General features: G+C 40.4%; 1 protein-coding gene and 1 pseudogene across 4 annotated transcripts in view; one reads left to right on the plus strand and one right to left on the minus strand.

The window, feature by feature from the left end:
• Positions 1-1,283: 1,283 nt before the first annotated feature.
• Positions 1,284-27,245, minus strand: part of CDC42 (cell division cycle 42) — a 40,697-nt gene continuing 14,735 nt past the window's right edge. For 2 of the 4 annotated variants that reach the window (XM_045378569.3, XM_065528175.2), the window contains 5 exons: positions 15,651-15,805; positions 12,443-12,515; positions 7,666-7,775; positions 7,348-7,545; positions 1,284-2,818 (listed from right to left, as the gene is read on the minus strand). In XM_045378569.3, the coding sequence (XP_045234504.1) occupies positions 2,729-2,818; positions 7,348-7,545; positions 7,666-7,775; positions 12,443-12,515; positions 15,651-15,755 (576 nt within the window). In that variant the 5' untranslated portion in view covers positions 15,756-15,805 and the 3' untranslated portion in view covers positions 1,284-2,728. Of the gene's footprint in view, positions 4,298-7,347; positions 7,546-7,665; positions 7,776-12,442; positions 12,516-15,650; positions 15,806-27,245 lie in introns of all 4 variants that reach the window. The other 2 variants (XM_045378574.3, XM_074017583.1) reach the window with 1 other exon arrangement.
• LOC102144109 (M-phase phosphoprotein 6 pseudogene) lies at positions 25,133-25,512 on the plus strand (annotated as a pseudogene).

Below are 27,245 nucleotides of genomic sequence, written 5' to 3' on the forward strand. Positions count from 1 at the left end.
ACACAAACTAAGCCTGTAAGGACTTTCCTATAACCCTTTCCAGCCTCTAAATCATACTCCCTGGAGAATATCACTCACCTTCTAAGTCATGACTATAAACAAGTTTGTTAAGTCAAACAGAAAACAATATTTAAATGGAAAACCTAAGCTGCATCCATTTGCTACCCAAGTTCTTCTGACATGCAGAAATCAATTTGAAAATATTTAAGAAAACATTAGCTTCAATCAATCCCCTTGTCATCCTTGTTCTTCTGATACATGGGTAATTCACTGACACAACTGTTCGACCTGCTTTATTTCACTTACTAATTTATAAAATAATACACCCATCCAATGACTATTTCTAGAGCCGTATCATGTCAAGCATTGCTTTAGGACAAAGATATAGCAATAGTTAAGGATCTATATGTCCCTGACTACACTAAGGATACATACGTCTCTGCTTTCCAGAGTTATCACATGATCCAGGTATCTCTCCCTAGTATGGTCAACAAGGAATAAATAAGACGCATTTCTTGGTTAGAACTGTTAAAGCTTACATCTGCCTCTTCCTAACCCCTTCTCAACCAACCCAGCTTAATTCTAGCACAGTATGCAAATCATGCCAAACATGACTCCATGCAGAGAACTATCAAAATGACACCACAGTGTATCAACCTTAACTGATTTTAAGGCTTCTTAGTTTCTAAGATTCTCAAGCAGATCAGTATAATGTCCTAAAGGTAAATAAACCTTTCTTGCTACCTAAAGAAAATGTATCCCACATTCAGATTCACAGCACACAATTTGTATTCTGATAGAAGTAGTTTGAGATAACCACCTAGGTGTGCTGGTTCCCAAACTTGGCTACATTTTAGAAAGCCTGGAAAACTTAAAAATCACATTGTTCAAGCTGCACTCCAGTAAGCAGCCAAGTGTGAGAACCAATGATACAGAAAACTTGGGAAATGAGCTGCTTTCCAATGATCTATGGATTAAAGGTACACTAATATTTCCTTCCACCATGAGCAGTGAGCTTCCTGAACACTGCTTCACTAAGAATTATTATGGACCTACTTGGTATTTAAGGGAAGTGTCAAACGTAGGGGAGAAAGCACAAACCTGAACATATAGAGGGCCAAGTATTATCTCAAACTAAATGCCAGAAAATAAAATAAAAATAATAAAGCTTTAAAATTGTATCTCAAAGTTTGTTAGAAATTGATGTTATCAAGAGTCAAGTTCCCACTCCTATGTATCTGAAAAGTAAGAGACGGAGGGAAAATAACAACCCTCAGGCTGGCTTGTGAAGGGTTTTTGTTTGTTTAATACATCTGAAAAGAATGCATATACAAAGAATTGAGACATGAGAAAGCATTGGTTCAACACTAATGAATCTACAAGAATTAGGATTGGGAAGGTGGGAAAGATTACCTCAACATTTTTAAAAATTGGAAACTGCAACCAAAATAAGCTGATAAAATCCCTATTAGCACTTATTAAGAGTCTTTATTAAGACTCTTTCCATGATTTTTATTAAACTAGAGAGCCTCACCTGGCTGCTCTAGGGTTCCTCATATGCAAAACCGAAATAAGGGGATTCCCCTGACTGGTCCCCATGTTGTTAAGTGTTCTCCCCACCCCCACCCTACCCCCAGCTTCTTAATGAAGCAGGCCTCCATCCTCCTAACTTGAGAGGATGTGAATCATTCCACAGATGTCTGTCTTCTAGCACCACCCCTCGTATTTCCTCTACATACCAGGTCTTCAGCTGCATTCTAAGAACACCATATACTACTGAGCTGCAAATCTACGCTAAGCATATAAGACAATGACTGAGAGGGAAAAAAGTTTTTTTAATTACAAACTCAATTCATTTGGTGCATTTCAAAGGTGCAATACTTTTCTTCATTTATCAGTGAAAGAAGTTAGAAATCAACTTCCCAAAAAAAACAGTGAATGGCAAACAAATGTCCTTGAAAGTCACAGTCACATATAGTGCGTCCTAGAAAAGAGGAGGGGCAAGACAGGCTCCACCCACTTTCATGAGTTTCATCAAATACTGGATCTACTCAAGGGTGGAGAGAAAAGGCAACTTTCAAAAAGGAGTATGTTATTAAATGAGGCATTTACTATACTCCTTCCTAAGAGCACCAGATGGGGAACATGTTTTCTAAACTAGATCTAGGAAGTGGAATGTGGAATCAATCCGTCCTCCTCCCCTTAAGGGCTATCCACTGGTTAATGAATTAAAAAAACAAGACTAAAAAACAAACCCCACACACACTCCCCCCCAAAAAAGAGGAGGGAAAAAAAAAAAAAAAAAAAAAAAACACTAAGATGTCCCAGATGTCTCCAGAGTGGAACCAGGGAGCAGCTTCAACAATTCCAATTAGTCTGTTACAGTCATCCACAAGCATGCCTTGCTTTTAAACCAAAAAAAAAAAAAAAAAAAAAACAAAAAAAAAAACCCACTACTTTTTTTTTTTTTTTTTTCAAACAACAAAACAAAAACTAGTACTAATCACTTTTCTGACAATACACAATTACTCAAAATTAACTAGTACTGGGAGGGGAAAGGGGGGACCATACCTATGGGCCTTGTCTCACATGAGTGCATGTGGGTAGGTGCAGGGCATTTGTCATTATTGCAAAAACGAATTTTAATTTTTAATCTTTAGTTTGATTTAAACATTGCTTTTAGTATGATGCCGACACCAGCTGTGCAGAAAGGGCTCTGGAGAGATGTTCATAGCAGCACACACCTGCGGCTCTTCTTCGGTTCTGGAGGCTCCAGGGCAGCCAATATTGCTTCGTCAAATACATTCTTTAGGCCTTTCTGAAAAGGGGTAGAAAGAAAAAATGGGCGGTCTGATTTTCAGTATAATAAAGTTGGAGTTCAAATTTAAACCATTCAAACCCCCAAGAGTTGGCAAAGAAAGAAACATTAAAAACAACCCTGAATCTCAACACAATAATCTCACTTCACCAAGATTTGTCCAAGGCACTGGAAGGACTCAGCAATTCAGGAGCAGAGGAGCAGATATTCATGAGTGAGACAGTGGTCCTTTGAGAAAACTTTGTGCAGACCAATGTATGTCACAAGAAGCAAACAAGCACACGTGTCATTTGCTCATTCAATATGAGTTTTGTAATGTGCTGCTAAAACATTTTACATAAAAACAAGGGAAGCAGCTCTGCATTCAAATGAAACAGCTGGATATGAAACAGGACTGAGAGGACGGGCACGGGTCAGTGGCATCCTTATTCTATGGAAGGCACAGGCAAAGAGAGAGAGATTATGGTAGCTGCAAAGATAGTCACTTTGAACTCCCTTTATCCCACCAGTTAAGAGTCAAGGAGATTCAAGGGAGCAAAAATGTGGGTACCTGATACATACGTAAAATTAGAGCCAGTCAGTGCAACAGGAATAAAGCTTCATCAGGCATTTATACAAACAGTTGTATATTTTTAATTTCAAAATTTGAAGGTAACCACAATTGTATATTTCCCTCACAATAAAATCAGAAGCAGGAAAATATAAAGGTGGCAGCTTTACATCTCAACATTAACAAACTGTAAGTCAACTGTTTAAATGGATGCTATTCTTAAAAGATAACGTAACAAATGAACTCATAAAGCAGTAGCAGATACATCAATATCTTCCCCACCCCAGACTGACAAATACTCCACTACAGCACAGACAGCCAAAGCAACAGCAACACAAAGTTTCACTGCACAAAGGAAAACCAGAAAAGAATCCTCCCTTCCCCGTTACACTCTACTAGAAGGTCACCCCTTTTCCATAAGGTTTGTCATGCAATTACAATTAACAATTGATCATAAGAGTAAAATGATGTTTGTGTTACTTTCTCCATCTAGAACTAAGATCTAGAAGTGTTAAAACTCTTGTTATTTTCTCCAAGAGGACACTCTTAATGCCAGACCAAGTTCCCTTTTGCAATGGTAATCCAAACCAAAAAGCTCTGAGCATCAGGCAACTCAAGCAGCAGAAAGTTAAAACAAGTCCAACTTGACTACTGATCACAAAAAATTTCTATAAGATATTGCATTCTTGATCAAAAACTAATACAGAGGTTGCTCTAAGGTGGTGAGTAAAAAGACGCAGAGGCTTTCAAACAGGATGGTTTTATTCCTTTGTTTTTAAACGATCTTTCTACAGTAGTGGGACAGGAAGCAGCAGCAAAGAAGGGAAGGAGAAAACAGTTTAGAATATACAGCACTTCCTTTTGGGTTGAGTTTCCGGAGGCTCGAGGGCAGCTAGGATAGCCTCATCAAACACATTCTTCAGACCTCTCTACAAGACAGAGGGGAGGAGAGAGAATAGCAGCCAGGTTAGAGGATTAGAAAGACTAGCAGGTACAACAGCAGTCCGGATTAAATGAGCTGAATTCACAGAAGCAATGTGCCTTAAGAAAAATGCTAGAATGTTGATCTTAAGCCCATTATTGGGAGAGCAGACAACTGACCAAAAACTTCGACTCAAGCAAGGTTAACTGAGCAGGAAAGCAATTTTTATTAAAATGCAATATGTTGACTTCTAACACATTTTGGAAATAAATCTATTACACTTTCAGGCTTATGTGAATTCAGCCCCTGAATAACTGAAGGACACAAATAGCAGACTAACAGGCATGCTACCTGTTTCTAGGTTCAATGACATATCTGAATGGGATTAATCAAGATTTCAGAGTAAACTGGTTTTCCAGAACAGAAAGGTTCAGACATTTAAAAAGTGTTAATTGTGCAACAGTACCAACTAGAACAGACTCTAGAAACAGCATACACTTCAGTTATTCAGCAATGTTATCAGAGCAAGTAACCACCACCCAAGTCATAAGAAAACAAAGAATGGGATCCTAGAATGAGTTTTAGCAAGCAGTCCAGTGCTTTAAGATGTCTGCATGGGTATCAGAGCATAAAGCATGGAGTGAAAACAAAGAATATTCTCAGATCTTATGGGATTAAGATACAGAAATACACTTACACCTCAGCCAGAAACTCCAACATGACAGTGTGACTCAGCAGTGGTGGTACTTAGGACCCAGGTCTACAGACTCACCTAAACTCACCTAAATCTGAAGCCACAAGTTTACCACCCAAGGTTGTTTCACATGTTCTTTAGTTTGATCAGTTTGATCCCAAGTAAGTATGTCCTAGAAGTCCCAGAACACAGCTCCAACTGTAAATGCCAACCCCAGACCACCCCAAGTGTGCCCACCTCCACCCCGTCCCCATCCATGACATCCCACAAGACTGATACCCACACATCACGTTAGATACAAAATAAATCAAAAACAGCAGTAAATTCTTTAAAAGCAGCAAAAGTTAAAAAGCTTTCTTCTTTCTACATCATTTACAAAGTAGAAATGCCATATAAAAACTTAAATTCCTCTGCAATTCTTTCTACACATCTAGGAACCAACTCTGGCAGTCAAATATAAAAGGAAGGAAGGAGTACAGAAAGGGAAATATACTTTATAAGAAAAAAAAAAAAAAGAGGAGGAGGACCATTAGAAACTGGAGTGTATCCCTTAACAAGAAGGAATTCCTTTCTTGCTTACAGTGGACAAAGATCAACAAATGCTCTATGAAACAAAACTAATCTTTGCTTGACCACCATTTGTTTATATTACGATTTTAGTTTTAGAGGAATCAACAAACAGAATCTGTAAACCTAAAAGTTCTAGCTCCCAAACACAACCACAGACCCCATTTTCTAACTTCCCCTCTTTTGACTTCTCCATACTTCAAACTCTGGTAAGAAAAATGTACCTGCTAAGACCTTTTAAACTTCATACTCTCTACAAACTGATTTACTGTATACACCTGCTGATACTGTAAAAATCTTACATTAAAAGCATCCAATTATCTAAAGCATCACGAGTAACCTAAAAGTGAATCCACAGGGCCTATGTGTCTTCCCTCAAAGCAACCCATATCTAGAGAACAGAGGTATGCATCAGAAGCACACAGAATGAGTGTCTAACATGGACATCAGTGTTTCACACATGACCTTCCCTGTCTCCCCCAATATACACACACAGGCATACTTTTCTGGGAATGTTACTAAAACACAGAGAGAAGCACCAGGCATTTTTTTAAACTCTCAAAACAGCGCTGTGCATGGGAAGATATAAAATCTTCTAAACTTCTAAATAACTGCTTTTATAATAGCACTAAACTGCCTTAAAAAACTAGGATTAGAAGATTACGTTTAAATCATCTGATATTAGGCCTCAAAGTTATTCTGGGAATATCCCAGTTAAGCATAAATGTTTTATCTTTAAATATCCAACCAAGTACTAAACTGATTATTAAATTATGCACTAGGCCCTATAAACTAAATACCTAGTACATATGTAATAAGTAATCATATATGCCATTTACCCTAGTATACGTGTAGTTAAGAATCCAAGTGTTTTTTAGAAACACAATAAAAATGAACAATTACCTGAAAACGTAACCATAAATATAATGAGTTTAATATAATTATTAGAAATCTCCACCCTTCAATCTTGCCCTATTAGGCATATCTGCTCACCGTTCAAAGTTCAAAGCACCAGTACCAGTAGAACGTAAGACTTTTGTGCTAATTATTTCCATAATTTTTTCCTTTGCCTCCAGAACAGTACTCAAAGGATGGAATCAGCGATATCATGAAGGTGAAAAAGTTTAAACCATACACATCAGTTACAAGTCCCTTCCAAATACCCTAACACTGCTCCCTATCTTCAAAATCTGAGTTTCCCATCAAACTACAAAAGGAGTTCCAATTAAATCACTCAAAAATGGTCAGAATGCATGAGGAAGGAATACTTCCAAAAACCTAGGAATAGAGACACTATATAAAGCATGCTTGAGAACTGTGGCAGAAACAGCCATGGCTGCCTTCTTTGACATGAAAGTCTCAATTATTATGACTAATTCCCTATCCTGGTTGAACTGCCCAAGAAACAGTATAGTATCAATTGTCTGAATTGGCAAGAAAAGATCAGACATATTTAGATGAAAATGTAAGTGTCTAGAAAAAAAAAATCATTCATATCCACTCTTGCAAGTCTGTGCTTATCTGAACCTTTCCTGTAAGGTTTTTGTTTTCACACAACCATGACCACTACAAATCATTCAGTACAACACGAGACCTTACCAACACAAGGAGTTTAGGAACTAATAATGTTCTCCAAAAAACGCAGAGGCCTCCAACAAAAGAATATACAATATGAAGCTGTTCATATTCTTGCTGGGCATCTTTGAGCACTGCTGATCACTGTTAAACTCCTATATCCTAATGCTCTAATAAATGACTTGACCATAAATATGCAAGGGGTTTCATGTCATCCTTACCTGTGTAAGTGCAGAACACTCCACATACTTGACAGCCTTCAGGTCACGGGCCAGCTTTTCAGCAGTCTCTGGAGTGATAGGCTTCTGTTTGTTCTTGGCAAGTTTCTCAATAGTGGAGGGGTCATCTCTGAGATCAATTTGAGTCCCAACAAGCAAGAAAGGAGTCTTTGGACAGTGGTGAGTTATCTCAGGCACCCACTACAAAAAGGTATTTTAAAATACACCTTTGTTATTCAACAAGCCTCTAATGCTATTTATAACAGGTCAGTAGAAATTCTGAGATGACCTTCTTAGGGCAAGAATACCTGATCAGCTTACCTTTTCTTTCACATTTTCAAATGAAGATGGAGAGACCACTGAAAAACAGACTAGAAATACATCTGTCTGTGGATAACTCAGCGGTCGTAATCTGTCATAATCCTCTTGCCCTAGAAAAAGGAAAAATATTGGAGAGAATTCAGCAACTGAATCTTGATGTCCTCAAAGCGTTACAAGTATGCTAGTCATTACTCAAAAAGCAACTTACTTATCTAATAAAATGTATGGCTTTGTAATATAATATGTAGGCAATATTCTCAATCAGCTAATTCTACAAACTTTAAGCACTCAGAACAGCAATGAATTTACTATTATGTTATTTGCTTTTACTACTAGTTTGTGGTGTTCAATCTTGGGGTCCATTAGAAACCCAGTAATAAATGTAATAATAAACTCTTGCTACAGAAATAGTTAAAAATCAATCCTTGTAATCCCAGCACTCTGGGAGGCCAAGACAGGCTGATCACCCTAGGTCAGGAGTTCGAGACCAGCCTGGCCAACAGGGTGAAGCCCCATCTCTACTAAAAATATAAAAGTTAGCTGGGTGTGATGGTGCACGTCTGTAATCCCAGCTACTTGGGAGGCTGAGGCAGAAGAATTGCGTGAATCCAGAAGGCGGAGGTTGCAGTGAGCCAAGATGGCGTCACGGTACTCCAGTCTGGGCAACAGAGCGAGACTCCATCTCAGATACGGTAAAGAAACAATTACAGTGAAATCATCTAAATTTCACTGTGTCATCTCAGTGAAACTCAGATGACAAAACCCACTGCCCATCGTGACCAGAAACACAGGTTCACATATTTAGTTAATGTGTGTATGTAAGACCAGTATCTGAAACTGATAAAGCCTAGAAAAAAAATTTACCAAGAATTTAGCAAGAATTAATGGATACTCAAAACAATAAAAATACTTAGAATTAACTTAATCAGAGGCAAAAGACTTGGACAACAAAAATTTCAAAACTGCTGAAAGAAATTAAAGAAGACAAATAAATGGAAACACATCCCACGTTCATGAATTGGAAGACTTAATATTGTTGACATGTCAACATTATCCAAAGCAACCTACAGATTCAATGCAATCCCTATCAAAATCCCAGCAAGGGATCCCAAATAGCCAAAATAATCTTGAAAAAGAAGAATAAAGCTGAAGGACTCCCACATCCTGATCTCAAAACTTAGTACAAGGCTACAATAATCAAAACAGTGTGGTATTGGCATAGGGCAATATATAAGACAGTGGAATAGATTAGAGAACCCAGAAATAAACCCTTACATATATGGGCAAATAATTTTTTTTTTCTTTTTTAGACAGAGTCTCACTCTCTCTTATCACCCATGCTGGAGTGCAGTGGCACAATCTCGGCTCACTGCAACCTCCGCCTCCCCAGTTCAAGAGATTCTCCTGTCTCTGCCTCCTGAGTAGCTGGGACTACAGGCACACACCACCACGCCAGGCCAATTTTTGTATTCTTAGTAGAGATGGGGTTTCACCATGTTGGCCAGGCTGGTCTTAAACTTCTGACCTCAGGTGATCTGCCCACCTCTGCCTCCCAAAGTGCTAGGATTACAGGTGTGAGCCACCACGCCTAGCCTAGGTCAAATAATTTTTGATAAGGGTGCCAAGACCATTCAGTGGTAAAAGGACTCTGATGGTGCTGAGAAAATGACATATTCACATGCAAAAGACAAAGATGGAATCTTACCTAACACTATATATAAAAATTAACTCAAAATGGATAAAAGGTCTAAATGTTAGACCTAAAACTTTAAAACTCCCAGAAAACAGAGGGCAAAAGATTCAGCTGGACTTGGCAATAATTTGTTTGGATATCACACCAAACCAACCAAAAAATAGAAAAACTTCGTGAAATTGTAAAAATTTTACACATCAGAAGATAGTATCAACAGAATAAAAACGCAACCCACAAAACAGGAAAAAATATTTGCAAATCGTATATGTGATAGGAGATTAATACCTGGAATCTACAGAGAACTCCTAAAACTTAACCAAAAAAAAAAAAAAAAAAAATCCCAATTCAAAAATGGGCAAAGAATTTGATTAAACAGACCTTTCTCCAAAGAAGATATATGGCCATAAGACGTTCAACATCACTAATCATTAAGGAAATGCAAATCAAAACCACAAATAGATACCACCTCACACTAATTAGGATGGCTACAAAAAAAAAAAAAAAAAAACAGAAAATAAGTATCAAAGAGAAGAATGTGACTATATCAAGCCCCCACATACTGTTGGTAGGAATATAAAATAGGACAGCCAGTGTGGAAAACAATATAGAGGTTCCTCAAAAAAATTAAAAACAGAATTACCACATGATCCAACAATTCCACTTCTGGGTATATACCCCTAAAGAACTGCAAGTAGGGTCTCAACAAGGTATTTGTATATCTCAACAAGGTATTTGTATACCCATGTTGATAGCAACATTATTCAAAAGAGCTCAGACAAGGAAGCAATTCATAGCACCAGTATTAAAACTGGAACCCAAACATCCATCAACTTGTTAATGGATAAACAAAATTGTGATATATTCATAGAACAGAGTATCACTCAGCAACCAAAAGAAACAACTACCAATACACACAACATGGACAACTCTCACAAACATTATGCTAAGTAAAAACAGTCAAACACAAAAGACTACATATTGTATGGTTCCATTTATATGAAACCCTAGAAAAGCAAAACAGTGGAAACAAAGAAAGCAGATCAGTGGTTGCCCGGAACCAGGTCAAGGGACAGGGATGACGGCAAAAGGGAACCCAGAAATAAACACTCACATATATGGTCAAATAATTTTTGATAAGGGTGCCAAGACCATTCAATGGTAAAAGGACTCACCACGGAAAATTTGAGGGGTGATAAAAATGTTACACATGTTATTATGGTACAGGGTCAGCAAAATGCATCACACCAAACACTTAAAACGATTTTTTTTCTTTTTTTTTTAAAGACGGAGTCTCACTCTGTCACCCAGGCTGGAGGGCAGTGGCAGAATCTCGGCTCACTGCAACCTCCGCCCCCTGGGTTCAAGCAATTCTCCTGTCTCAGCTTCCCAAGTAGCTGGGACTTAACAGGCATACACCACTACATTCGGCTAATTTTTGTATTTTTAGTAGAGATGGGGTTTCACCATACTGGCCAGGCTGGTCTCAAACTCCTGACCTCAGGTGAACTGCCTGTCTCAGCCTCCCAAAGTGCTGTGATTACAGGTGTCAGCTACCATACTTGGCCTTAAATTGATTTTTATTGTGCTACACATCAATAAAGCTTTAAAAAGTACTCGCCAGAAAATGTAAAGGCTTATAAAAAATAAACTCTGAAATCTGAAAATATTAATTTTCAACCACAAGTAGCCATGAATTATATTTTCTCACCAGGCGTGGTGATTCACACCTGTAATCCCAGCACTTTGGGAGACTGAGGAGGGCGGATCACCTGAGGTCAGAAGTTCGAGACCAGCCTGACCAACATGGAGAAACCCCATCTCTCCTAAAATACAAAAAAATTAGCCGGGTGTGGTGGCGCACGCCTGTAATCCCAGCTACTCCGGAGGGTGAGGCAGAAGAATCACAGGAGGTTGAGGATGCGGTGAGCCGAGATTACACCACTGCACTCCAGCCTGGGCAACAAGAGCAAAACTCGGTCTCAACAACAACAAAAAAAATCTTTTCTCTGTGCCTTTGGACACAAATGAACACAGAAGAAAATTCCTCATTTATCAAGAGATTATGGGTCACTGTTTTCTCTATTTTCCAAGTTTAATATACAATTACTTTTATAATTTTAATGTATTAAAATTTTCTCTAAACTTTATTGTCTCTCCATTTCATGTTCTCAATTAAATCCAAATAGTTCCTCATGGTACACAGTACAACAGATTCCATGAGAGCAACAAATTAGCTTGGAAACAGTAACAAAGAGTAACTCAAACAAAGCAGAAAGTTTAGAATTCCTACATTCTAAAGATATTCTAAAGGACATCTTTCTGAGACTTTCCTCTGGCTAACTAAGCTGATAATAAGACGGCACATAGAGAAAAGTCAGAAATTAAGATGTGCAGCCATTCTTGAAAACAAGAAATAGCACTGAGGAATTAGGTACATTTGAGGAAGTAAGTAATTTGTTCTTACAATTTGGATAGTTGACAAATGTCAATACTGTGAGCAAGTAACAGTTCACTCTCAAATTATTTTCAGATACAGTTTAAAATAAATAAGCTATCGTAAGAAACTAAACATGTTATTAGACACATAAATTGAATACGCCTTCAGATATCAGAGAGTGATAATAATAAATACTATAAATGGCTTATGACCTTACAACCTTAGGCATATTTAGGAAACTCTAGGCTTTAAAACGGAGCAGGTAGGGGTGAAGGGAGAGAATCAGTGGGCATGATTCCTATGAATTCATTCCCTTAGTCCCTCCCCAACCACTAATACAGTCCCCAATTCTCTGCAAGGTGCACACATCTGGATTTTAGTTCAGTTTGAGCTTGTATAATGCACTGTAGTCTCACTCTACTTCATCTACTACACTGTTCACCCAGGGTACTCCAAACTCCTATTTGCCAATCCAGGTCTGGGACTGCTCCTTGGTCAAGCATCAACGATCATTATATTCAATCCTGCTAACTAATAACAAAAGGCAAGTACTCTGCTCATGTGCTAGTTTCTCAAAATATCCACAAGAGACAAACAACTAGCAACTGTTAAAAATCAAAACAGTATAAAAGACATTAAGTTTTCACCTGCAGTATCAAAAAGTCCAAGAGTATATGGTTCTCCACCAATCATAACTGTGACTGCATAGTTGTCAAAAACCTAAAAACAAAAAAAATACAACACTGTTAGTGTGCAAGGAGAGAGCTAAAATGGGACAGAACAACTCTTAAGCTAAAGCAGTGTTTCCTTGCTAAGACTTAATCGTCCCTTAGTTCATTCATCATCCTTATATAACCAATCTTGCCAACCAAGTACCTTGTGTGAGCTAAATGGTTCCTGGAAAAAGACAAAGGATGTGTTCTGAGATTTCTGCTCTACCACAGCAGCCTGGATAAAGAGCCAGAGAAGGCTTAGAGGTGTCACAGGAGCAGAGTCCTCTAGCTACACAAAATGAACCTGTTCAAGTCTGAAACTTTTGAGACAGTGGTCTACCTCAACATTCAATCTGATTCCTAAGAAATTATTTCTTCATAGACCATTTTCTTTTCATCTAGAAATAAAATCTCCTAGATCCATGACCTTTCTTCCTTTCAGAGTCCTAGAAAAGATAAGCCTTGTTACAAACAAGCCCATTTGAGAGAAATAACGGTTCCCTCAAAGTACTCAAAGTGTCCAAGAAAAGGCTGACAGATTATTTGCTGGGATTTTTTTTTTTTTTTTTTTTTTTTTTGAGACAGAGTCTCCCAGGCTGGAGTGCAATGGCATGGTCTCAGCTCACTGCAACCTGCCTCCCGGGATCAAGCGATTCTCCACCTCAGCCTCCTGAGTAGCTGGGACTACAGGTGCATGCCACCACACCCAGTTAATTTTTGTATTTTTAGAGAAAATTTTAGAGACAGGGTTTCACTATGTTGGCCAGGCTGGTCTCAAATTCCTGACCTCATGATCTGCCTGCCTCAGCCTCCCAAAGTCCTGGCATTACAGGTGTGAGCCACTGCGACTGGCCAGCTGGGAATTTTGTGAGTAAAATTCATGTTATTGGGCACAAACTGCATGATGTGAGACATCTTCTGTAACAAGATGCTTAATATGTAAATAGACCATAAAACCCTTATCAAATTCAGTACAGCATATGCTAATATTGGTTGTACTAAGTTATGTGTGAAAATGGGAGGTTTAACAATGCTAAATGGGAAAAGACCCAACACAAATTCTGGAGTCTTTAGAATTAATTTACAATAGAAAAGCAATGCTTTCATATACAACTATAATCTGTCAATTTACAATAAAAATTTAAAAATTAAATGATATATACAAAAAGAAAAGCAAAGCTTTCCAACTAGGAGAAGAATGCCACATTTTAAGACCAGCCCTACTTAACCTTTGGGTACCTACTCTGATTTTCTGATTTATGTTTTAACAGACTGCTCAAGAGCTTATTTAAATGTAAAGAAGAAGAGAAGCAAGGGCCTGAGGGAGATGACAAAGGAAAGTCCGTTCTTAAAAACAAGAACAAAGAAATCGAATGAATGTGATTAAGCTCTCAAACCAAACACATAACTTTCTTAAATCGCACTTAAGAGACTCAAAAACAACCCTCCTTTACTGGATTGTTCATATCCAAAACCAGACTAAGAATCAGAAAAGCTGGCTTCCATTCCAAAGTCTACTTTCCCTAGTGTAATTACACTAAGTAATTAAAGTCAGACTTCTAAGTCTCATCCCTAAATTGGGCCTGAGTACTCTCATCCATAAGCGATGGATAAGACAGTATGTATTGTCCCATTCAACTCTGAATTTCTATTACTCTAGAAACGGCAAGCTCCAATTTATAGATGGGAACTAAAATGCATTTTACACCAAATCCATTTCCATACTAACTTCAACAGGTACCATGAGAACATTATTTGTGCCTCATGGTCCATTCATTTACCTAAATCGGCTCATTTAAAATTTTATTCTACTACTCTTCCTTCCACCCTATCACTTTTCCAGAGATGTACACACAAACATACATATAAAAAACCCACAAGCCCACTTAAAATACAACACCAGAAGATCAAAGTCATAAAAGACTCAGAAATTATGTTTACAAGTTAAACAACTTCAATGGAAACTAAAACAGAAAAACTCTGATAGCTGTCCTCACTCTGAAACAAGATTCATGTACCTCTAAACGTCCCCTGTAAGTCCACTGAACCTCACAACATCTTCCATTTATCTTGTCTCCAAATGGGCCAATTCAAAATATCAATGTGATTTTAGTGTTTAATAATACCTTCAAATTCTCCCCCCTTCAAAATAAACAACTTTACTTATTTTTGAGACAGCGTCTCACTACCTTTCACAAATGAGTGTTACTCTAACTCTTGTCTCTCTCTCTCTCACTTCAATATCTTTGTTATTCCCACCTTCCTTCTCCCATTCCAAAAAGTTGATTTAAAAAACAGCTGTGGGGTCAGGCATGGTGGTTCACGCCTGTAATCCCAGCACTTTGGGAGGTCGAGGCGGGTGGATCATTTGAGGTCAGGAGTTCGAGACCAGCCTGGCCAACATGGTGAAACCCTGTTTCTACTAAAAATACAAAAATTAGCTGGGCGTGGTGGCGGGCACCTGTAATCCCAGCTACTCAGAAGGCTGAGGCAGGAGAATCGCCTGAACCCAGGAAGCGGAGGGTGCAGCAAGCCGAGATCGCACTACTGCACTCCAGATAGAAGGGGCGATAGAGACTCCGTCTCCAAAAAAAAAAAAAAAAAGGTTGTGGGGGGTGACCCCCAAAGGTTTCTGTTGGTATTCTCATAACATAACAGGTCTTCTCTTCTCTGCCCCTAACAACCAGTTTGGAGCTCCATTACTGCTAAGAGAATAGTTCCACAAGAAAAGTGGAGACACATACAACTTTCTCTCAAGTTACAGGACCCCAAATGGTATCCCAGGAGACCTCCAAGTACTGTTCAATAACTGGCCAAAATATCCAAAAAAAAAAAGTCACCTCATTCCAAGATGTAGGGCATACTTCACCAAATTGAGATCACCACTCGTTAGAATCTTGTCTACTGGAGTTTTGCCTCCCAGCACTTCTTGTAAACCCTTGTGTCACCCCTTCTGACTTTCCACTGATTTTTCAGCTGTTTAATTTTAAAGTGTATATAATTTACCCATGAGAAGTCAAGATCTTTAAAAACAGGAAACAAAGGCAGAAAACAGAAAAAAATTCAGTACACACAGAGAAAGAATTTTCAAAAGGGTATCAAATTTTACATTTTACTAACAGAAAGAAGCCTTTATACTTACAGTTGGTACATATTCCGATGGAAATTTGTTTGTTGTGTAGGATATCAGGAGACATGTTTTACCAACAGCACCATCGCCCACAACAACACACTTAATTGTCTGCATTGCTGAAATAGTTTTGTATCCACTTTAAATATTTCAAATCTGATGTTGACCTGCAAAAAGATTAAAGACATGTTTGTTTATGCTTATATATGTATTTTTTTTTCCTCACTTAGCAACAGGTTAAGGCACTCAGAGCAAGAAAAGAACTAGCACAATTATTATGGCTAAAAGAACCCAATAAGAGAAACAATGACTTGCTATAAGTTACAATAACAAATAAGGTTCATTTCTAAGTTTCTGATCCCTGGCTGTTTCAACTTCTTAAGTGTTATTTCAGAAGGTCCCAACTGGTGTGATAAACAGCAAATTTATTTTTATAATGAAAAAGAAGAGACTGTATCAGAGAAAATTCCACATACTGTACTAAATATTATTTTGTGAAAGCTTTTCTTCGGTTACACGTGCACACACACCTGTATGTATGCATGTATGTGAACTAGACTGCAATACAAAGGCCACCGCTTTAAAGAATGGTTCATTATCCAGCCTTACTCAGCCTTACTCAGGCTCTGACCAACAAGCAGCAGAGCCTCACACGAATTATATGAGTAACGTGAGGAACTGAACAAAGAACAGGGTGATCGCTGGCCTCAGCAGCCGTTTTAGCACCAGAATGCCTAGTCCAAAACCTACATTTTTATAATGAAAAGTCAGATTGCTCTAAAGCATACTGACTTATAAACAGATACTACAGCTTCTCTTATTCGAGTTCTCCTCAATTTTAAGAAGTTATCAATTACAAGTACCAAAGAGTCATTAATTTGAGAAACTTTTTTTCATTTAAACATCTCTAAAGTCAGAATGTATCTTTATTGAGTCTCTTACAATCATTATCAGCCATTTTTCCCCCACATTTTGACTTCTATGAAATTGGAATCTTAGATTCAATGAAATACTTTAACAGTTTTCTGAAAGAATAAAAAGAAATACCACCCAATATATACCTAAATTTTAAGATTTATTTATATGTAAATTAATTTAAATTATAATCCTAAAAGGGTTTAATTAAACATAAAAATACAGAACCACCTAACTCTTGGTCAGATGCCACCATGCTCCTATAGCACCATTCACAACAATTAATCATAACAATTTATAAATGCCTATTAACATCCCTGTAAATGAACCTATAGTACCTCAAGCACCACTATACTTCTAGCACTGAGCACTTCTAGACTGGCACACTGCGAGTTGTTGAAAGGATGCAAAAATCAAGAACACGAAATTACACTAGTGTGAGTAACCTACAGGAAATACACACTCTCCCGTTCCTCATCAAAATTATCTGCAGTATATTTTTCTTTTTTTAAACAGGGTTTTACTCCCATACCCTAAGCTGGAGTGCAGTGGCACAACCTCAGCTCACTGCAACCTCCACCTCCCAGACTCAAGCAATCCTCCCACCTTGGCCTCCCAAGTAGCTGGAACCACAGACACATGCCACCATGACTGGCTGGGTTTTTGTTTTGTATTGGTTTTGGTTTGGGTTTTTTTAAGAGATGGGGTCTCACTGTTACCCAGGCTGGTCTTGAATTCCTTGGCTCAAGCAATCCACTCGCCTTGACCTCCCAAAGTCCCAAAGTGCTGGGATTACATGCATGAGCCACTGCAGCCAGCCATATTTATCTTTCTTTATTCAACTTCCTTTTATATCTCTTTTTTCCTTCTCCTTTCCCTTTTATGCACTAAGAAGCACCCATACAAATACAGCATTAAAGGTTAACAACCCTGATCCCTAAGATCAATTACTGGTTAAATCTAAAAGCACTCTCAAATAATAGTAAGCAGCAAACACTTATACAGCATTTACTAAGTGCCATGTACTGTTCAAAACATGTTACACATATTCACACATTTCATCCTCCCAAAAAGCCTATGATGTGCTATATTATCCCTATTTTACAAGCAAGAAGAGTGAAGCTCAGCAAGTAAGCAAGCCAAGGCTATTCAGCCAGTAAGTGGTAGAACTGTAATTTAAACCCAAGCAGTCTGACTCTCAAGTCCCTGCTTGTTTTTTGCGTGTGTGTGTGTGTGTGTGTGTGTGTGTGACAGAGAGAGAGAGACTCTCATTCTATCGCCCAAGCTGGAGGGCAGTAAGACAGAGAGAGAGAGAGAGAGAGAGAGAGTCTCACTCTATGGCCCAGGCTGGAGTGCAGTGGCGTGATCTCTGCTCACTGGAATCTCTGCCTCCCGGGTTCAAGCGATTCTCCTGCCTCAGCCTCCAGGGCAGCTGGGATTACAGGCGCCCGCCACCACAACTGGATAATTTTTGTATTTTTAATAGAGACAGGGTTTCACCATGTTGGCCAGGCTGGTCTTGAACTCCTGACCTCAACTAATCCAACTGCCTGGGCCCCCCAAAGTGCTAGGATTATAGGTGTGAGCCACCGTGCCCAACCTCAAGTACCTGCTCTTACTAAACATTACATTACACTACACTGAGAAGTGACATTAATCAAAACAAATATAATCAGTGCTAGTGGAGTGACGAGTATATATCCATGAGTTACCAGCAATGCAAAGAGGAAAGCAAAAATAAAGAAGAGGAAGCAAAAAACAGGGGCCAAGCTCATTTCCTGTTTTTCACCCTGCACATAACTACTGAATTTCATTGGGAGAAGGGAGTAAGATAAGAGTTTGCTCTTCCCCTTTCTATTTATCTACAATCTTCCACTTCTTAGACTTCTCAACCTGACTGCTCAGCAATTTGTTACAAACTGGTTGGTTGTGAGTCCCCTGTTAAGCCTGGGTTCTGGAGTCAGAGTGGCTCTACCACACTCTAGCTATTCAACCTCTGTGTTATTCATCCTCTGTGTAGCTTGGTTTCCCCTTCTCTAAAAATGAAAACAGTACTACCTTTCTCATAAGGTAAACTAAGATAATACATGTAAAGAACTTGCAACAGTGCTTGGCATACAGTACATGCTTAGTAAATGTTAATTATTAGTCTTCAACAACTAATGGTACCTTTAAGTCAATATAAGGAATTCTAAAACAGCAACAATTCGCAAACTTCTTAGAAACTCATAACACCTTTTATCTCCAAGATAATTACAGTACAGTCAGCCTTCCATCTACACAGATGCAGAACCCAAAGATACAGACGGCTAACTGTACTATGACATTTTATATAAGAAACTTGAGCATTCCAGGATTGTGTATCCTTGGAGAGCTCTGGAATCAATCCCCTGTGATATCAAGGGACAATTATACTAATTGTTCTCAGTACAAATGTAGTCAAATGTAGAGTTACCATTACAAAGATGGTCATTTCAGAGTCAAGTTCTAATTAAGACTATTCTGCAAAGTATTTGGCATGTATTAATAATTGTTTCATGTGTTAAATAAAACTATAGGAGGCTACCGTAGTAGACTAATCTCCTGCACTAGGCCCCAAGTGACCAGACTAAAAATCAAAATGGAGTCACTCATGCTAAAGTTTCACATCACTAAACTTAAATTTAGTTGTTATCTGACCTTCTGAGAAACAGGAGAGATGACAGCCAGTTTTCCAAACAGGCCACTTCCAATCTTCAACTGGAATGATAATGAAGTTCCCTCTGCTTTAATCCTTACACAAAAAAAGCAGCCTGAAGTAACCTGATATTAACTAATAAGTTATTTTTCTATTGTTCTGTCTTCTCCCTGTCCCTGCCTTACAAGAAAGGTAGCTTTGAAACAACTAATAGGCCCTTTGTTCTTTGCTTCCCCTTTTCTCAGCTCTTCTGTCTATTAAGCCAACCTCTTGTGCTCAGTTCCTTCGAACACTTACTCTGTTTTGTGGAATGAAGCATTGCCAAATTCTAAAATCGCAATAAAGCCAAGGGAGATTTAAATTTGTTGTAGTTTTGCCCTTTAACACACATATTAAACAGCACAGTGGCTCACCTATAATCTTTGCACTTTGGGAGGCCAAAGTGGGAAGATCACTTGAGCTCAGGAGCTCAAGACCAGCCTGGGCAACATAGTAAGACCTGGCCTCTATTTCTTTTTTTTTTTTTTTTAATGTCACCAGATACTCCACAAATTGGGGTGGGTAAAGGGAGCAATCATGGGAGAGACTTTGGGTTTTGCAATATATATAGGCCAGACATGTTCATATACCCTACATTAATTCCCTATTGAATAATGTCAAACCACTATGGCAGCAAAGAGGCCACATAGAAACAATTACCATTCTGCTAACCAGAAAATTTATTCTGCGCGGAGCGCAGTGCCTCACACCTGTAATCCCAGCACTCTGGGAGGCCGAGGCAGGCAGATCACAAAGTCAGGAGATGGAGACCATTCTGGCCAACACCGTGAAACCCCATCTCTACTAAAAATACAAAAAACTAGCTGGGCGTGGTGGCACACGCCTGTAGTCCCGGCTACTCAGGAGCCTGAGGCAGGAGAATCGCTTCAACTCGGCAGGCGGAGGCGCACTGCAGTGAGCCAAGATAGCGCCATTGCACTCCAGCCTGGGCGACAGAATGGTCTCAAAAAAAAAAAAAAAAGAAAGAAAAGAAAAGTTATTTTGCACCAATAACTGAATCCTACCTCTTTTTAACAGTGAAGTTCATTTGTACCACAACTTAGAATTGGAGTTGGGCAACTTACAGCATAAAAAATGATTTTGCAGGGTCAGGTATGGTGGCTCACACCTCTAATCCCAGCACTTTGGGAAGACAAGGTGGGGAGATTGCTTGAACCCAGGAGTGTGGGACCAGCCTGGGAAACAGAGTGAGACCCCATCTCTACAAAAATAAAAAATTAGCTGGGTGAAGTGGCACACACCTGTAGTCCCAGTTACCAGGGAGGCTGAGGTGGGAGGATTGCTTGAGTCCAAGGCTGCAGTTGGCTATGACTGTGCCACTGCCCTCCAACCTGGGTGACAGAGCAAGACCCTGTCTCAAATTTTTTTAAAATGATTCTGCCAATCATAAGGAAATAAAATTGTGAAATAAGGTATATCTCTTCCTTCTTTCCTTCCTGGCATCTACTCTTCCAATACCCGTATCTTCTTTTTTATTTTTCTCTTTTCTTTTTTTCTTTTTCTCTTTTCTTTTTTTCTTTTGGAGACAAGAGTCTTGCTCTGTCACCCAGGCTGGAGTGCAATGGCGCGATCTCGGCTCACTGCAACCTCCGCCTCCCGGGTTCAAGCGATTCTACTGCCTCAGCCTCCCAAGTAGCTGGGACTACAGGCATGCGCCACCACGTGTGGCTAATTTTTGTACTTTTTTTTAGTAGAGACTGGGTTTCGCCATGTTGGCCAGGCTGGTCTCGAAATCCTGACCTCAGGTGATCCACCCGCCTTGGCCTCCCAAGTGCTGGGATTATAGGCACGAGCCACCACACCTGGCCCTCTTCTAGGTTCTTAACACTAGGGGAATCCTAATATCCTTTGAGAACCTCAGAGCTACAGCGCCTGAAATTTTAAGTCCATGCGCTATAGCTTTTAAAAGGCTATGGAACCCTCTCTATGGTATCATTATGATTGGCTGGCTGCCATCTAAACTCCACCAGACAATCCCCGAGCAAACGATCCGTATGGAGGAAGGGGAGACTCCCAGCTACAAATGCCCTATTTTCCCGTGCCCGTTCATTCTAGGCACATACAGCAATCTTAAGATCTGAGATTAAATACTTGCTAATAAGTTTTACAAAAAAACTTATGTTCTCAATCAGATTACATCCCTTATAAAACTATGTCAAGTATTAATAGTAACTGTGAATAAAAGGCAAGCCAGATTTTTGGTAATACACTGTGGCAATATTTAGTATCTGTCCCCAGTTCCTAGCAGAGAGCTCCTAAAATCCCTAGGAATTTCCTGAGTGATGAGTGTCTTTTGTTTTTCATAACAAATTCCCACCTGAATTTATGTTAACAAAGTGACAGGGTGGCAGTGGAAGGCATGCGAGGAATCCTCAGGATGGGGCTGGGTCACCAGAAAGACAAAGTGACTAGAGGGATGTAACTTTCAGCCCCATGCACCAACCTCCAGAGAGGGGAGGAGGGCTGGAAACTGAGCTCTATGAAAACTCCAGAACAGGAGATTTGGAGCGCTTCCAGGTCTGTGAACATTTCAAGGTGAGGGGAAAACAGGTCCTGGGAGGGCAACACTTGAAGCCTTCCCCACCCACAACCATGCCCTATATATCTCTTCCATTTGGCTGTTCGTGAGTTGTATCCTTTATGACAAAGGCATAAAGGTAAGTAAAATGTCTTCCTGAGTTCTGTGAGTCATTCTACCTAATAATCAAACCTAAGAAGGGCCATGGGAATCCCAAAATTCGTAGTCTACCGGGCAGAGGTGTAGGTAGCCTAGGCACTGCATTTGTAGCTGCTGCCTAAAGTGAGGGCGGTCTTGCAAGACTGCGCCCTTAAACTGTGGGGTGGGAGTATCAGAATAAAACTGTTAGTAAACTGTTAGTATCAGAACTGAATTTTCTTTTTCTGACACCACATTCCCTCTAATCCAAAGCACACTAAAAGTAAAGTTGTCTTCACGTGAAATACATTTGCCCCTGAAGTAACCCATTTTCATACTTAGGATACAAAAAAGAAAAGGCACTACAGAAATCAAGAGAATGACTCAATTTCACAATCTTCCTTATCAGTTCAACAGAAGGACTAGTCTGGTTGTGGGATTAAACAGAATAAAATCAGAACTAGTTGTCTCTCCTGTCAAATCCAGCCACTTTGGAAAATGCAGCTTATATAATCTTCTGTTGTAAGTTATAGTAGCATATCTAATGTTCAATTTTTTAAACATCTGCCCATGCATGTGATTTTTAGGCAACCAAAAGTACTCAAACCACAGGAATGTATTCCATGCATTCACATGTATGCAGGTGTGCTAACAACTGTCTTGTTTGCAAAACTTTCTTGTTTGCTTCTATATCACAGAAGATATGTAACAAAAAGCATACAGCTGGCCTTATATGTTTGTTAGAAATGCTTGTTCCGGCCAGGCGCGATGGCTCACACCTGTAATCCCAGCACTTTGGGAGGCCGAGGCGGGTGGATCACAAGGTCAGGAGATCGAGACCATCCTGGCTAACACGGTGAAGCCCCATCTCTACTAAAAATACAAAAAATTAGCCAGGCATGGTGGCGGGTGCCTGTAGTCCCAGCTACTCAGGAGGCTGAGGCAGAAGAATAGGGTGAACCCGGGAGGCGGAGCTTTCAGTGAACCGAGATCGCTTCACTGTACTGCAGCCTGGGCGACAGAGAGAGACTCCATCTCAAAAAAAAAAAAAAAAAGAAATGCTTATTCCTCGGTGCTGTAAAGAAATAGCATTTGAACATAAATTTCATTTTCTCAGCAAGGCCATTTATATCTTCTGCAGAAAGGGTACACTTGCCAGCAGTTTTGCCATGAAGGTATACCAAGCAAAGGAGACAGGGTCATTTATAACCTGATGCGTCTATCCTACTGCTGTGTCCGGTTTTTATTGGCTGGAACGGGACCTCACATTTTGTATTTGTCCTGACAGGCTAGCAACTTACAACTTTTAAAAAGAGGCAAAGGCAGCCAGGCACAGTGGCTCACACCTGTAATCCCAGCACTTTGGGAGGCTGAGGCAGGCGGATCATGAGGTCAGGAAATCAAGACCATCCTGGCTAACATGGTGAAACCCCGTCTCTACTAAAAATACAAAAAAATTAGCCGGGCATGGTGGCGGGCGCCTGTAGTCCCAGTTACCCAGGAGGCTGAGGCAGGAGAATGGCGTGAAACTGGGAGGTGGAGCTTGTAGTGAGCCAAGATCGTGCCACTGCACTCCAGCCTGGGTGACAGATGGAGACTCATCCCCCCCCAAAAAAAAAAAAGAGGCAGAGGAGAACAAAGGAAGGAGGAAGTAACTTGTGGAATGCTGAGAAAGGCAAAAACACCTTCCAATAAGGAAGAGGAAGAGGCTATGACCTGATGCTTGCTTGGACCAATATAAGCATGCCAGGGCAAATATTTAGGCTAAATTATGGGAGCTAAGAACATAAAGTACACTGACTTATTTATTACGGCTAGCAGATATTTAAGAATGTTAGCACAGGTCTTTGAATACATTTTGCTTTTAAGAGAAGTTACTATTTATTTTGAATTAGATCGGTGGGGGGAGTCTTTGAAGAGGAATCTCTACTTTACCTCTTACATGTTCAACTAAGAATACAACATTGCTTAGACAATCCTACCCAGAGGCTGGGCACAAGGCTCACGCCTATAACCCAGCACTTTTAGAGGGGCCAAGGCACGTGGATTGCTTGAGGCCAGGAGTTCAAGACCAACCTAGGCCACATGGCAAAACTGCATCTCTACCAAAAATACAAAAATTAGCTGGGCACGGTGGCACGTGCCTGTGGTCCCAGCTACTTGGGAGGTTGAGGATCACCTCGGCCCAGGAGATGGAGGTTTCAAGTAAGGCAAGATTATGCCACTGCACTCCAGCCTGGGCAACACAGAGAGACACTATCTCAAAATAAAAAACAAAAAATAAAAAAAAAGTTCTACCAAGGCTAGGTGTGGCAGCTCACGCCTGTAATCCCAACATTTTGGGAGGCCAAGGCAGGAGGATCACTTGAGCCCAGGAAGTCACCAGTTTGGGCAACATGGCAAAACCCCATCTCTACAAAAAATACAACAACAACAACAACAAAAATAGTGGTGGCATGTGCCTGCAGTCCCAGCTACTAGGGAGGCTGAGGTGAGAGATCAACTGAGCCGGGAAGGTCAAGGCTACAGTGAGCTCTAGTCAAACCACTGCACTCCAGCCTGGGCAAGAGAGGAAGACCCTGTCTCGGCCAGAAGTGGTGGCTCACACCCGTAATCCCAGCACTTTGGGAGGCTGAGGCGGACGGATCAGGTCAGGTGTTCAATACCAGCCTGGCCAACATGGCGAAACCTGGTCTCTACCACAAATACAAAAATTTTCCGGGTGTGAAGGTGCTCACCTGTAGTCCCAGCTATTTGGGAGGGTGAGGCAGAAATGCTTGAACCCAGAAGGCAGAGGTTGCAGTGAGCCGTGATAGTGTCACTGCACTCCAGCCTGGGGACAGAGTGAGACTTCGTCTCAAAAAAAATAAAATAAAATGGAGATTACAATAAAATTTTTCCTCAAAATATTCAAGACTTGTAGATTTACTCATTCATTCAACAAGCCTTTACTAAGCACCTACCATGTGCCAAGCTTTGTCCTATATGTAGGCATACCCCATAATTCGCATAACGAAGTTCACGCCCTCTTGGAGCAACAATTCCAGTGGGGTACACAAACAATAAACAAGCATCATGGTCCTTCAATAACACTATCAACTGACATCCTTACATGTAACTTTCTCATTCTAGTCTCTTAACTAAGAAACAGCAGGTAGCCAGAACACAGCACAAGCTGAAGCCAGCATGGCACCAGAGCACAAGACCAAGTTCTCCAAGAACCTGCTGCACATGAAGTTCATGCAAAGAGGACTGGACTCAAAAACTAAGAAATGACTAGAAGAGGAAGAAAATAAAATTAGTTAAGAGCACTGGTACTCAGATTTGCTAGAGCTTAATAAAAGTAAAGAATTTCCTAACAGAAGAGGAGCATCTCTTGTTATGTGAAGATCATTTCTATGGAAGGAATGTCATTCATCAGATTTACTCCTGAGGTTGAGAAATTAATGCTTCAGATGAATACTAAGAACAAAGCAGATATTGTAGATGGAACAGTGGAATTTTATGTGTCAGAAGAAGAAGAAGAAATGGCTAGAAGAGCCGGGCGCGGTGGCTCACGCCTGTAATCCCAGCACTTTGGGAGGCCGAGGCGGGCGGATCACAAGGTCAGGAGATCAAGACCACGGTGAAACCCCGTCTCTACTAAAAATACAAAAAATTAGCCGGGCGCGGTTGTGGGCGCCTGTAGTCCCAGCTACTCGGGAGGCTGAGGCAGGAGAATGGCGTGAACCCGGGAGGTGGAGCTTGCAGTGAGCCGAGATCGCGCCACTGCACTCCAGCCTGGGCGACAGAGCGAGACTCCGTCTCAAAAAAAAAAAAGAAATGGCTAGAAGAAATGGCTAGAAAATGAGACCTTGGTGGGGACAACAGGAAAAATGTTTGCCAAAAAGGGAGGTCAAGCCAATTATGAAGACAATGAAAATGGAGACCTACAACTAATTAAAGCAAAGAAAATGTTCTTAAAGCCCCACGATCAAAATAGACACCTTAAGAGATGGCTCAGAGATGCCTTGAGAAAGTTAGCAGCATGTTTTGTAACTAGTCCTAATGGTGCCTCTATAGTTATTAATACTGTAACGTTTATTTGTAAAGACATGTATAATTTTAGAAACATGCTGTTTTTAAAACGGATGTGTAATGGATGTTATACATCCTCTGCTAAATGGTACTGAGTGAATTTTTAGCCCTTGATCTTCAAATATACAGGTTTCCTAAAGAGTTTTTTTTGTTGTTGTTTGTTTTGTTTTTTTTTTTTGAGACAGGGTCTCACTCTGTCACCTAGGCCAGAGTGGAGTGGCTCAATCATGGCTCACTGCAGCTTCAACCTTCCTGGGCTCAAGGGATCCTCCTCCCATCTCAGCCAAATCTTGGGTGCCTGGCCTTACAACTTACCCTATTTTCAAGCTACCCTTCCACTACAAAACCCCTCCTTCTCTGAGACCTTTCCTAACTAGTCCAGGTATCAAAACTGCCCCATCCACCTGACTTCCTGCTATGATCAGAATGTCTGTGTCCCAAAATTAATAAGCTGACACCTGATCATCAGTGTGATGTTGTCAGAAGGTGAGACTGTTGGGAGGTGATTAGGTCAAGAGGGCAGAGTCCCCTCATCCCCAAATGGGATTAGGGGCCTTATGAGAGACCTCAGAGAGCTCCCCCACCCCTTGCACCATGCAAGAGGACACAGCAAAAAGGAACAAACTGGTCTGGGCGCAGTGGCTCAGACCTGTAATCCCAGCACTTTGAGAGGCCGAGGCGGGCGGATCATCTGAGGTCAGGAGTTCAAGACCAGCCTGGCCCACATGGTGAAACCCTGCCTCTACTAAAAATACAAAAACCAGCCGGTGGCGTACGCCTGTAACCCCAGCTACTCAGGAGGCTGAGGCAGGAGAATCGCTTGCTTGGGAGGTGGAGGTTGCAGTGAGCTGAGAGCACCACTGCACTCCAGCCTGGGCAACAGAGTGAGACTCTGTCAAAAAAAAAAAAGAAAAAGAAAAAACCAACCATCTGTGAACCACAAAGCAGGCCCTCACCAAACATCAAATACGCCAGCACCCCAATATCATCCTTCCCAGGATCCTGAACTGTGATAAGATTCTGTCATTTACAAGCTACTCAGTCTATGGTATTGTTAAAGAAGCCCAAACGGACTAAACAGAACCCACCGCAAGGCCCTTCTTAGCTCTCAAACCTTCTCATGCTCCGTTCCCCTGTACTCTCCATGTTCTATACATAGGTCTCTTTACCTCCCCAAACGTGCCAGGCTCTGTCCTGCCTTCAGGTCTTTTTTGGCCCAATC

The sequence above is a fragment of the Macaca fascicularis genome, chromosome 1 (assembly GCF_037993035.2).
Source record: "Macaca fascicularis isolate 582-1 chromosome 1, T2T-MFA8v1.1".
In the NCBI taxonomy this organism is placed as follows: Eukaryota; Metazoa; Chordata; class Mammalia; order Primates; family Cercopithecidae; genus Macaca; species Macaca fascicularis.